Source organism: Bos indicus x Bos taurus, chromosome 28 (assembly GCF_003369695.1).
Source record: "Bos indicus x Bos taurus breed Angus x Brahman F1 hybrid chromosome 28, Bos_hybrid_MaternalHap_v2.0, whole genome shotgun sequence".
NCBI lineage: Eukaryota > Metazoa > Chordata > Mammalia > Artiodactyla > Bovidae > Bos > Bos indicus x Bos taurus.
The window spans coordinates 10055984-10068348 of NC_040103.1; the positions used below are offsets into that span (position 1 = coordinate 10055984).

General features: G+C 37.9%; 1 protein-coding gene across 1 annotated transcript in view; it reads left to right on the plus strand.

Annotated features, from left to right (window-relative positions):
* Positions 1 to 12365, plus strand: part of RYR2 (ryanodine receptor 2) — an 830352-nt gene that overhangs the window by 336135 nt on the left and 481852 nt on the right. Inside the window, exons 6-7 of the mRNA XM_027531123.1 lie at positions 9216 to 9290; positions 12177 to 12255. Coding sequence (XP_027386924.1) covers positions 9216 to 9290; positions 12177 to 12255 — 154 coding nt within the window. The remainder of the gene's footprint in view (positions 1 to 9215; positions 9291 to 12176; positions 12256 to 12365) is intronic.

Below are 12365 nucleotides of genomic sequence, written 5' to 3' on the forward strand. Positions count from 1 at the left end.
ATCACTGTCTCCTGTACAGTGTTACCAACCTCTGTCCATAGTTCTTCAGGCAGTCTGTCCATCAGATCTAATCCCTTGAATTTATTTGTCACTTCCAGTGTATATTCATAAGGGATTTGATTTAGGTCATACCTGAATGGTCTAGTGGTTTTCCTTGGTTTCTTCAATTTAAGTCTGAATTTGGCAATAAGGAGTTCATCATCTGAGCGACAGTCAGTTCCTGGTCTTGTTTTTGCTGACTGTATAGAGCTTCTTCATCTTTGGCTGCAAAGAGGAACCAGAGATTAAATTGCCAACATCTGTTGGATCATCATAAAAGCAAGAGAGGTCCAAATACATCTACTCTTGCTTTATTGACTATGCCAAAGCCTTTGACTGTGTTGATCACAACAAACTGTGGAAAGTTCTTCAAGAGATGGGAATACCAGACCACCTGATTTGCCTCCTGAGAAAGGAGGTCAAGAAGCAACAGTTAGAACTGGACATGGAATAACAGACTGGTTCCACATCGGGAAAGGAGTATGTCAAGGCTGCATATTGTCACCCTGCTTATTTAACTTATATGCAGACTACATCATGAGAAGTGCTGGATTGGATGAAGCTCAAACTGAAATCAAGATTGCTGGGAGAAATATCAATAACCTCAGATATGCAGATGACACCACCATTATGGCAGAAGGAGAAGAAGAACTAAAGAGCCTCCTGATGAAACTGAAAGAGGAGATTGAAGAAGTTGGCTTAAAACTCAACATTCAGACAATTATGATCATGGCATCTGGTCCCATCACTTCATGGCAAATAGATAGGGAAATGATGGAAACAGTGACAGACTTTCTTTTTTTGGGGGCTCCAAAATTACTGCAGATGGTGACTACAGCCATGAAATTAAAGGATGCTTGCTCCTTGGAAAGAAAGTTATGACCAACTTAGACAGCATATTAAAAGGCAGAGACATTTCCTTGCCAACAACGGTTCATCTAGTCAAAACTATGCTTTTTCTAGTAGTCATGTATGGATGTGAGAGTTGGACTATGAAGAGGGCTGAGTGCTGAAGAGTTTATGCTTTTAAACTGTGGTGTTGGAGAAGACTCTTGAGAGTCCCTTGGACAACAAAGGGATCCAGCCAGTCCATCCTAAAGGAAATCAGTCCTCAATATTCGTTGGAAGGACTGATACTGAAGCTGAAACTCCAATACTTAGTCACCTGATGTGAAGAACTGACTCATTTGAAAAGACCCTGATGCTGGGAAGGATTGAAGGTCAGAGGAGAAGGGAACGACAGAGGATGAGATGGTTGTTGGATAGCATCACTGACTCAATGGAAATGAGTTTGAGTAAACTCCGGGAGTTGGTGACAGACAGGGTAGCCTGGCGTGCTGCAGTCCACGGGTTACAAAGAGTCAGACACGACTGAGCCACTGAAATGAACTGAACTGAATTGTCCTGGTCCTGGTCTCTTCCCTCTGGAGACTTTTCATTAAGTCACCATCACATGCTGGCCATCCGATGCTAAGTGGCTGTCTTGACAGTGTCAACTGGCTTTGTCAGGTATATTGATTTTGCACTGAAGCCAGATTTCTCATTAATTATTATAATCATCCTGTGAATCTGTTATATGATTCATTATTGAAGATGGCAGGCATGTTTGCATAGTTTCTGCTGCTAGAGACCTGCAGATGGACCAAATGCCAAGATCAGCAATTCTGTGCTGCTCCTATCTAGTTAGTAGTGTTCACGTTTGCATGAAACTGATTTTCAGGTGATGTATAGGCTTCCCCTTAGAGATACTTGTTTTTCTCCCTGGAACCACTCTTTGCCCAGCTATTATTATTTGTGTTTGAAGCCAAAACTTAAAAGCTTCTCTGCTTTAGTATCTGAGTGCTATGAAAGTGCTCTAAGGCGGATTTCTTTTTGTTGTTGTCTATTGTTTTAAACTTTAGTTGAATAGCTTAGTATTACCTAAGCAGTAAGCTCTTTTTAAGATCTCCTTGTGTTTCTTCTGAAATCGTGTTTTATAACAGTCAAGGAATATAGAAAAGTTCACCTGTAGAGTCTGATTTATTTTTTTAAAAAAAGGCCTCTTGAATAACAAAAGCCTGGAATTGCAAGAAATGAGCTAAACTGATTAGCACAGCATTTTTGTCCAGAAAATATTATTAAAATGGGAAACCTCAAAATATATAGATGTTATATACTTAATAAGTTAAATTATTTTAAAACAGCAATTGCATTAGATGTGTTAATAAGCAAATATATTATACACATACATTTTAAAAATATGGAGTGGCTAACCTATACCTTCAGTTGGTAAAGAATCCACCTGCAATTCAGGAGACCCCGGTTTGATTCCTGGGTCAGGAAGATCCACTAGAGAAGGGATAGGCTACCCACTCCAGTATTCATGCTCTTCCTTGGTGGCTCAGATGGTAAAGAATTTGCATTCAATGAGGGAGACCTGGATTTGATCCCTGGGTTGGGAAGATCCCCTGGAGGAGGGCATGGCAACCCACTCCAGTATACTTAACTGGAGAATCCCCATGAACAGAGGATCCTGGCAGGCTACAGTTCCTTGGGGTCACAAAGACATGGACATGACTGAGTCACTAAGCACAGCACAGTTTATACGTACATATGAATATATCAAGTGCATAGCGAAGCTTTATAGAAAAAAGAGCACTCAATGCTATTCTAATTAAATCTGAAGCCTTGTTCTTCATTTAGAAATACCTTGTTTTGGTCAAGAAGACAAGTCAAAGTACCTTGACTGTGTAGTGTCATTAAACGTCAACTGGATCTGTAGCTCTGGAACATATATATGATAGGAAAAGGTAAGGTCCTATCAAGTAGTACAGATCAGACAAGGTAAATCAATTTTTCTTGGCCACAATAAATCAAAAGTATTATAGAAAATTAAAGTACTCTCTAAACAGGTCCTCATTCTTAGTAGGAATGTAATTTTGCAAAGTCGATTTTTCCCTTTCTCACTCAGGGCATGAAGTTATTTTCATTTTTTGATAAAACACTTTTTCTGATAATTTTAATGCCTTTTAATATCAGTTTTTAAATGGTTTGGAAGTGTTTTAAGCATAATCTATAAATAAAGTTATTTTAAGAAATTAAATGCAGCAAACCTAGAAGAAAAAGAAATAAAAGGAATCCAGATCAGAAAAGAAGACGTAAAGCTCTCACTGTTTGTAGATAGTGTAGATAATACTGTACATAGAAAACCTTAAAGATAGTATTAGAAAATTACTAGAGCTAATCAGTGAATCTAGCAAAGTAGCATGATACAAAATCAATACACAGAAATCACTTCCTTTTCTATATACTAACAATGGAAAAATCAAAAAGAGAAATTAAGAAATCAATCCCATTCACCATTAACACAAAGAATTTAATATCTAGGAATAAACTTACCTAAGAGGACAAAAGAACCATGCAGAGAAAATTATAAGACACTGATGAAAGAAATCAAAGACAACATAAACAGATGGAGAGATATTCCATGTTCCTGGGTAGGAAGAATCAATGTTCTGAAAATGACTATACTATCAAACACAATCTACAGATTCAGTGCTATCCGTATCAAATTACCAATGCATTTTTCACAGAACTAGAACAAAAATTTTCATAATTCATATGGAAACACAAAAGACCCTGAATAGCCAAAGCAGTCTTGAGAAAGAAAAATGGAGCTGGAGGACTCAACCTTCCTGATTTCAGATTGTACTACAAAGCTATAGTCATCAAGACAGTATGGTACTGGCATAAAAACAGAAATATAGACCAATGGAACAAGATAGAAAGCCCAGGAATAAGCCCATGCACCTATGGGTACCTTATTTTTGAAAAAGGAGGCAAGAATATAAAAGGGAGCAAAGACAGCCTCTTCAATAAATGGTGCTGGGAAAACTGGACAGCTACATGTAAAAGAATGAGATTAGAACACTTCCTAACACCATACACAGAGATAAACTCAAAATGGTTAAAGACCTAAATGTAAGACCAGACACTATAAAACTCTTACTTAGGAATATATCTACCTAAAGAAACTAAAGACCTATATATAGAAAACTATAAAACACTGGTGAAGGAAATCAAAGAGGACACTAATAGATGGAGAAATATACCATGTTCATGGATTGGAAGAATCAATATAGTGAAAATGAGTATACTACCCAAAGCAATTTATAGATTCAATGCAATCCCTATCAAGCTACCAACGGTATTCTTCACAGAGCTAGAACAAATAATTTCACAATTTGTATGGAAATACAAAAAACCTCAAATAGCCAAAGTGATCTTGAGAAAGAAGAATGGAACTGGAGGAATCAACCTACCTGACTTCAGGCTCTACTACAAAGCCACAGTTATCAAGACAGTATGGTACTGACACATAGACAGAAATATAGATCAATGGAACAAAATAGAAAGCCCAGAGATAAATCCACGCACATATGGACACCTTATCTTTGACAAAGGAGGCAAGAATATACAATGGATTAAAGACAATCTCTTTAACAAGTGGTGCTGGGAAATCTGGTCAACCACTTGTAAAAGAATGAAACTGGACCACTTTCTAACACCATACACAAAAATAAACTCAAAATGGATTAAAGATCTAAACATAAGACCAGAAACTATAAAACTCCTAGAGAACATAGGCAAAACACTCTCTGACATACATCACAGCAGGATCCTCTATGACCCACCTCCCAGAATATCGGAAATAAAAGCAAAAATAAACAAATGGGACCTAATTAACCTTAAAAGCTTCTGCACATCAAAGGAAACTATCAGCAAGGTGAAAAGACAGCCTTCAGAATGGGAGAAAATAATAGCAAATGAAGCAACTGACAAACAACTAATCTCAAAAATACACAAGCAACTCCTACAGCTCAACTCCAGAAAAATAAATGACCCAATCAAAAAATGGGCCAAAGAACTAAATAGACATTTCTCCAAAGAAGACATACAGATGGATAACAAACACATGAAAAGATGCTCAACATCACTCATTATCAGAGAAATGCAAATCAAGACCACTATGAGGTACCATTTCACACCAGTCAGAATGGCTGCCATCCAAAAGTCTACAAATAATAAATGCTGGAGAGGGTGTGGAGAAAAGGGAACCCTCTTACACTGTTGGTGGGAATGCAAACTAGTACAGCCACTATGAAGAACAGTGTGGAGATTCCTTAAAAAACTGGAAATAGAACTGCCTTATGATCCAGCAATCCCACTGCTGGGCATACACACTGAGGAAACCAGAAGGGAAAGAGACACGTGTACCCCAATGTTCATCGCAGCACTGTTTATAATAGCCAGGACATGGAAGCAACCTAGATGTCCATCAGCAGATGAATGGATAAGAAAGCAATGGTACATATACACAATGGAGTATTACTCAGCCATTAAAAAGAATACATTTGAATCAGTTCTAATGAGGTGGATGAAACTGGAGCCTATTATACAGAGTGAAGTAAGCCAGAAGGAAAAACACCAATACAGTATACTAACGCATATATCTGGAATTTAGAAAGATGATAACAATAACCCTGTGTACGAGACAGCAAAAGAGACACTGATGTATAGAACAGTCATATGGACTCTGTGGGAGAGGGAGAGGGTGGGAAGATTTGGGAGAATGGCATTGAAACATGTAAAATATCATGTATGAAACGAGATGCCAGTCCAGGTTCAATGCACGATACTGGATGCTTGGGGCTAGTGCACTGGGACGACCCAGAGGGATGGTATGGGGAGGGAGGAGGGAGGAGGGTTCAGGATGGGGAGCACATGTATACCTGTGATGGATTCATTTTGATATTTGGCAAAACTAATACAATTATGTAAAGTTTAAAAAAAAAAAAAAAAAAAACTCTTAGAGGAAAACATAGGCAGACCACTTGATGACAAAAATCAAAGCGAGATCCTCTATGACCCACCTCCTATAGTAATGCAAATAAAAACAAAAGTAAACAAGTGGGACCTGATTAAACTTAAAAGCTTTTGCACAGCCAAGGAAACTCTAAGCAAGGTGAAAAGACAACCCTCAGAATGGGAGAAAATAATAACAAATGAAACAACTGACAAAGAATTAATTTCCAAAATATACAAGCGGTTCATACAACTCAATAGCAGGAAAGCAATCAACTCAATCAAAAAGTGGGAAAAAGACCTAAACAGACATTTCTCCAAAGAGGACATACACATGAAAAGATGTTCAACATTGCTCATTATTAGAGAAACGCAAATCAAAACCACAATGAGATATCACCTCACACCAGTCAGAGTGGCCTCATCAAAAAGTCTACAAACAATAAATGCTGGAGAGGGTGTGGAGAAAAGGGAACACTCTTGAACTGTTGGTGGGAATGTAAATTGATAACAGCCACTATGAAAGAGGGAGAAGGCAATGGCACCCCACTCTAGTACTGTTGCCCGGAAAATTCCATGGATGGAGGAGCCTGGTAGGCTGCAGTCCATGGGGTCGCTAAGAGTCAGACACGACTGAGTGACTTCACTTTCACTTTCCACTTTAATGCATTGTAGAAGGAAATGGCAACCCACTCCAGTGTTCTTGCCTGGAGAATCCCAGGGACGGAGGAGCCTGGTGGGCTGCCGTCTATGGAGTCGCACAGAGTCGGACACGACTGAAGCGACTTGGCAGCAGCAGCAGCAGCAACTATGAAAGAGGGTATGGAGGGAGATTCCTTAGAAAACTAGGAATAAAACCACCATATGACCCAGCAGTCCCACTCCTAGGCATATACCCTGAGGAAACCAACATTGAAAGAGACACATGTATCCCATTGTTCACTGCAGCACTATTTACAATAGCTGGAACATGGAAGCAACCTAGAAGTCCATCAATAGATGAATACATAAAGAAGTCTGGTACATATATACAATGGAGTATTACTCAGCCAAAGAAAGGAACACATTTGGGTCAGTTCTGATGAGGTGAATGAACACAGAACCTATTATACAGAGTGAAGTGAGTCTAAAAGAGAAAGATAAATATTGTATTCTAATGCACATATATGGAATGTAGGAAAATGGTTCTGAAGAATTTATTTACAGGGCAACAATGGAGAAACAGACATAGAGAATAGACTTATGGACATGGGGAGAGGGGAGGAGAGGGTGAGATGTATGGAAAGAGTAAGATGGAAACTTACATTACTATATGTAAAAGAGATAGCCCAAGGGAATTTGCTGTATGGCTCAGGAAACTCAATCAGGGGTTCTGTTTCAACATAGAGGGGTGGGGTGGGGAGGGAGATAAGATGGAGGTTGAAAAGGGCAGGGATATATGTATACCTATGGCTGATTCATGTTGAAGTTTGACAGAAAACAACAAAATTCTTTAAAGCAATTATCCTTCAGTAAAAAAATAAATTTGAAGAAGAAATTAATTGAAATAATAGGAAGGAGATATATTTTTAGTTAAAAAGGTATAATGATATTGAATATTAAAGTGCTTTCTTCTGTACTTTTTTTTTTAATTTCATTTTATTAAAGTGTTTCTTATATAGTTGCATTTTTATTTTGATGTGTAGCTAGGGAAAAAAAAGATTATAAGATAAAAAAATATTGAGAGTGATTTCCTCAGGAATTTAGGTGAGCTTTATTTTCATCTTTTTTACCTGAATATTTTTTTCTTTTAGCCATTTTTTTATTTTTTTTTAATTTTATTTTATTTTTAAACTTTACAATATTGTATTGGTTTTGCCAAATATCGAAATGAATCCGCCACAGGTATGTTTAAGTCAGTATCTTCATACTCATCCTTAAAGATCTCTTTTCCCTGTAGAAACAGGTAAAAACTCCTTAGTATAATGTTCTCTACTTCCCATGATCTTAACCTGATCTGTGACCTAGTACTTCAGTCAGGTTGTCTCTTCCTCTTGCTTAATACCCTGCGGTTGTTTTTTTAAGGCACTTATCCGCACATGCCCCTGGTATCGTGTTAAGAGCAGCAAGAAAGCTCAGGGCAGGGAAAGCGTGTCTCTTCGGAGCACAAAGGGATTTGGGGGCAAGGTTAGAAAGGGCTGAATGTCCTTGACGCTTATGCTACTCAATGTTGTCCCCAAAACAACATACCTGCACCACTGGGAAATTTTTGAAATGCAGTGTCTCTGTATTTATCCCAGACCTACTGGAGCAGAATCTCAGGGACACGCCAAGAGTTCTGTGTTTTCACAAGCTCTCCAGCTGATTTTTAAGCATGCTAGAATTTGAGAAGCACTCTTCTATATCATGTGGGGTTCCCTGGTAGTTCAGACGGTGAAGAATCTGCCTGTAACGCAGGTGACCTTGGTTCGATACCTGGGTTGGGAAGATCCCCTGGAGAAGGGAATGGCTACTCACTCCAATACTCTTGCCTGGAGAATTCCATGGACAGAGGAGCCTGGCAAGCTGCAGTCGATGGGGGTCACAAAGTGTTGGACATGACTGAATGAGTGAGCACCCACCTTCTATCTCATATAAAGGAATTTGGATGTTTTTCTTAGAAACATTTGGAAGGTAGGAAAGGTTTTTAGGCCTGAAGATTCATTTGATGATCTTTGTGTTTTAATCAGACTTAGTCATTGAAGAAATGCTTATTTAGTCCTTTCTATGTACCAGGCATTTTGCAAAGTACCTGAGATCCCGTGGTGCCCAAAGTACCATAGTCCCTGTTCAACATGGACTAGAGTGTAATGGGAAATACAGACAATAAACAACTGGGAATCAGTAATTACAAATCACGATATTTTTGAACTCAGGTTCATTCTTCAAGAACTAATTAAACTGCTGGCTCTCCCCTCCCCCACCCCCAGCTACTCCCTTGGTAGCTTTGTCCCAATTTAAGGATTCTTTCCGTAGCACTTTGCTCATCTGTGTGCATGCATGCTCAGTCATATCTGTCTCTTTGCAGCCCCGTGGACTGTAGCCCACCAGACTCCTCTTTCTGTGGAATTTTCCAGGCAAGAACACTGGAGTGGATTGCCATTTCCTCCTCCAGGGAATCTTCCTGTCCCAGAAATCAAACCCATTTCCCTTACATTTATCCTGCATTGGGAAGAGGATTCTCTACTACATTTGCACTAGCTCTTATTTTATTCCCATTAAACTATTCATGAGAAGAAGAGAGCATTTTATACACTTAGTTAAGTTTACTTTTTTTTTTTTTTCTTTGCGGACTCTTTCTTTGCTCTATGCAGACTGCTCAAGGTGGTGGCCACCGAACGCTCCTCTACGGTCATGCAATACTGCTGCGGCATTCCTACAGTGGCATGGTGAGTACATGTGGAGACTTCATCTCCCCTATGGTCATGCTGATCTATTTGTGCATACAGGGCAAAGAAATATTTGGTAATCCCATTCCATTGATGGCTTTAATAAGCTTGAATTGTATGTGTTTTTTAATATATTTGAACACTGTTTATTTTCTCATTTATAATATGATGGTTCGCTTAGAGGGCCTTTAAGGACCATACATTCTATCACTGTATGACTTCTGTCTTTGTATCTTATTTTGAAAGACTAGGTTTAGGAGGAAAGTTTCTTTTTTTTCCCATATCAGCTCCTTCTTACACCCAGTTATCCATTTATCTACTGGGTTCCTCTCAGATACAGTTTACTCATTATCCTTTATATATGTGTGTATATATATTCTTATAGGTCTAAAGTATTATAAAATATATAAGCATTCTCTTCTTTTGAAAGCTTTATTAAGTTGTACAAACAATACATATTCATTCTGTAAGATTTGGAAATTACAGAAGAATGAAATCTTCATGATCACACCAATGACAGAAAATTCTTGGGAACTTTTTAAAAATTTTCAATATTTTCTTAATTTTTTTGTATAACTGATATCTTGTTACATAACCAAATTTTATACAGGTTTTTTTTTTTTAACATATTGTCACAGTACAGGTACTATCTATGTTATTTAAATTTTTATCAGATTTATTTTAGTGACTACATGATAGTCCAGTACTTGGAAATATAAAATAATCACTACTTTTAAGAAGGAGATAATTCCCTAAATATGTAGACTGTTTTTGAGCAAAAACTTAAGCATAGTCTCTATAGCAATACCCCTCAAAACAGAAAAAAAATCATGTCTTTATCATCAGGAATACTGATATGAAAAATCTGGTTAATGGAATTGAAAAGTACAGGAAGAGAAGTATAGGAAAAGTATAGATATGATTTTAATGATGACTTAATAATGTCATTGCTATTAATAGCCTACATCACATTAGTAAGTAAGATGAGAAAAATGTGATCATCTTAACAGGTATGAAACAAGTTTTTAATAAAACTACCAATTCCTAATAAAAATTGATCATTGATGGTTATTTCCTCAATGATGAGGAAAATATTTGTGTTAAATCAATGGCCAACTTCATAGTTAATTGTCAAACACTAAGTCCATTCTTGACAAAACAAAAACAAACTCCAAGAATATGCTGTCTAACATTGTTCTGGAAATCTTGGCTGACTTATTAAGATATGAAGTAAAATAAAGGAAAACACTTCAAGTGACTGGATACAAGACAAATGTATAAAAATAGCGTTTTTGCATATAGCACTCATACATTAAAACTCCATGGGAAGAACTTCACTTTCAGGAACCATCAGAACACATAAAATAATAAATATGAGAGTCTGTTTTTAAATAACTACCCTCTCTATACATAGTAGATGGGAAAGAGCCTAAACATGGTTGGTGGATCTGGGTTCAGGCTTACTTTCCTATATGCTATACTCCTTTGGGTACCTTGCTGAACCTCTCTAAGCCTGTAAATGCAACTGAAAATTTTACTCATTCAGTCAGTAAATGTTATTCAGCACCTCTTGTGTGCTAGATACTGTTCTGGGTGCTAGATATAGTAAGAAAGACTAGTCTTTGCCATATAAAATTTAATTAACATTTAGTTGAATAATTATAGTCTGTACCTAGCAGTTGCAGTGAACATTTAAGGAAGAGAGAATGTACATTAACAACTCCAGAGCCTGGTACTGTAATATTATTGGAAAATATCACAGAACACTTTAATAGGGATCACTGTACATTTTTTTTCCCCCAGGAAGTCAGTATTACAACATTGGTACTTTTCCTCAAATTAACATTGATATTTAATATGCCTAGATCTAAAGTCTGTAAACCTCAGAGACCACAATGTTTTGTGATTAGACTCCTACTCCTAACTAGCTAGGAATATGTTTGAGGACCTTTGAAGCATCTTTTCTATATCTTTGGGAGTCAGTGGTTTACAGTCAGGGAACAGATTCTCCTGGTTCATTGAATTTACACCCTCATGGCACCAAATTCCACTTGACTTCTATCCCCAATCCATTTATCACCTGCCTCCTTACACTCACAGACACCCACTGAGTTGGGTGGACCCTTTTCCATTGTAGGGATTGTCTAGGTCTTGCATTACTTGTCCAGTGATTCTGGAAGTCTGGGCTGGCCTAATCCCCAGAGCTGTTCCTGAGTCCTGTCGGCATAGTTCCTGTTCTTTCAAGCACTGCACTTGGTTGGGGTAGATGACAGTGTATCTTGAGCTCATACTAGATTCATCTCTGTGTTCTCAGTCTTGTAGCACTTAGTGTAGATTTTGAGGTTAGCATGGGAGTAGGGGAGTTGGCCAGAAAAATGATCCTAAACTTTATGTCCAAGAATATCCAGTTAGGAAAACTTGAGGCAGGGAGAGGAGTCAGAGATGATGGTGTTGGGCAGAGTTGCATTCTTCCTGGGTAAGCACACATAGGTATACACCCGATAAAGCCTCATTGCAGTGAGGAATATGCTACATGCCACGATCAATTCTAGATGAATTTTAAAGAGTTTAAAAATTTGAAAATAAAACTAGAAGATAAAAGTGAATAGTGTTCAAATTTCTGCTTGAAATAAAGATTTCTGACAGATCAGGTTGTTCCTTTGCTTATGATCATGAATATCACACAAAGTGAGAGATGTAGAGACATATCCCCAGTTACTCATCTTGTTTTGTCTACAGGACATATTTCTGCAATATTTTTCTGAGTGGGAAAAAAACCCTACATTTCCTCTAGAACATTGCTCCCAGTGAATGCTAAGTGCTCAGAATTAGACTTGGAAAGAACGGGATATGTTTAGTGACAACTACTGATTTTGTGTCTTTTAGTATCTGTGCTGCCTGTCCACCTCTCGGTCTTCAACTGATAAGCTGGCTTTTGATGTTGGCTTGCAAGAGGATACAACAGGTGAGCACCTTGGTCTGCAGTGAAGCTGTGTTCAGAAGAGCATGGCAGGAACTGGATTGGGAGACATCATGAGACCCGATGGAAGATGTATTGGCTGGATATTCTTAGGA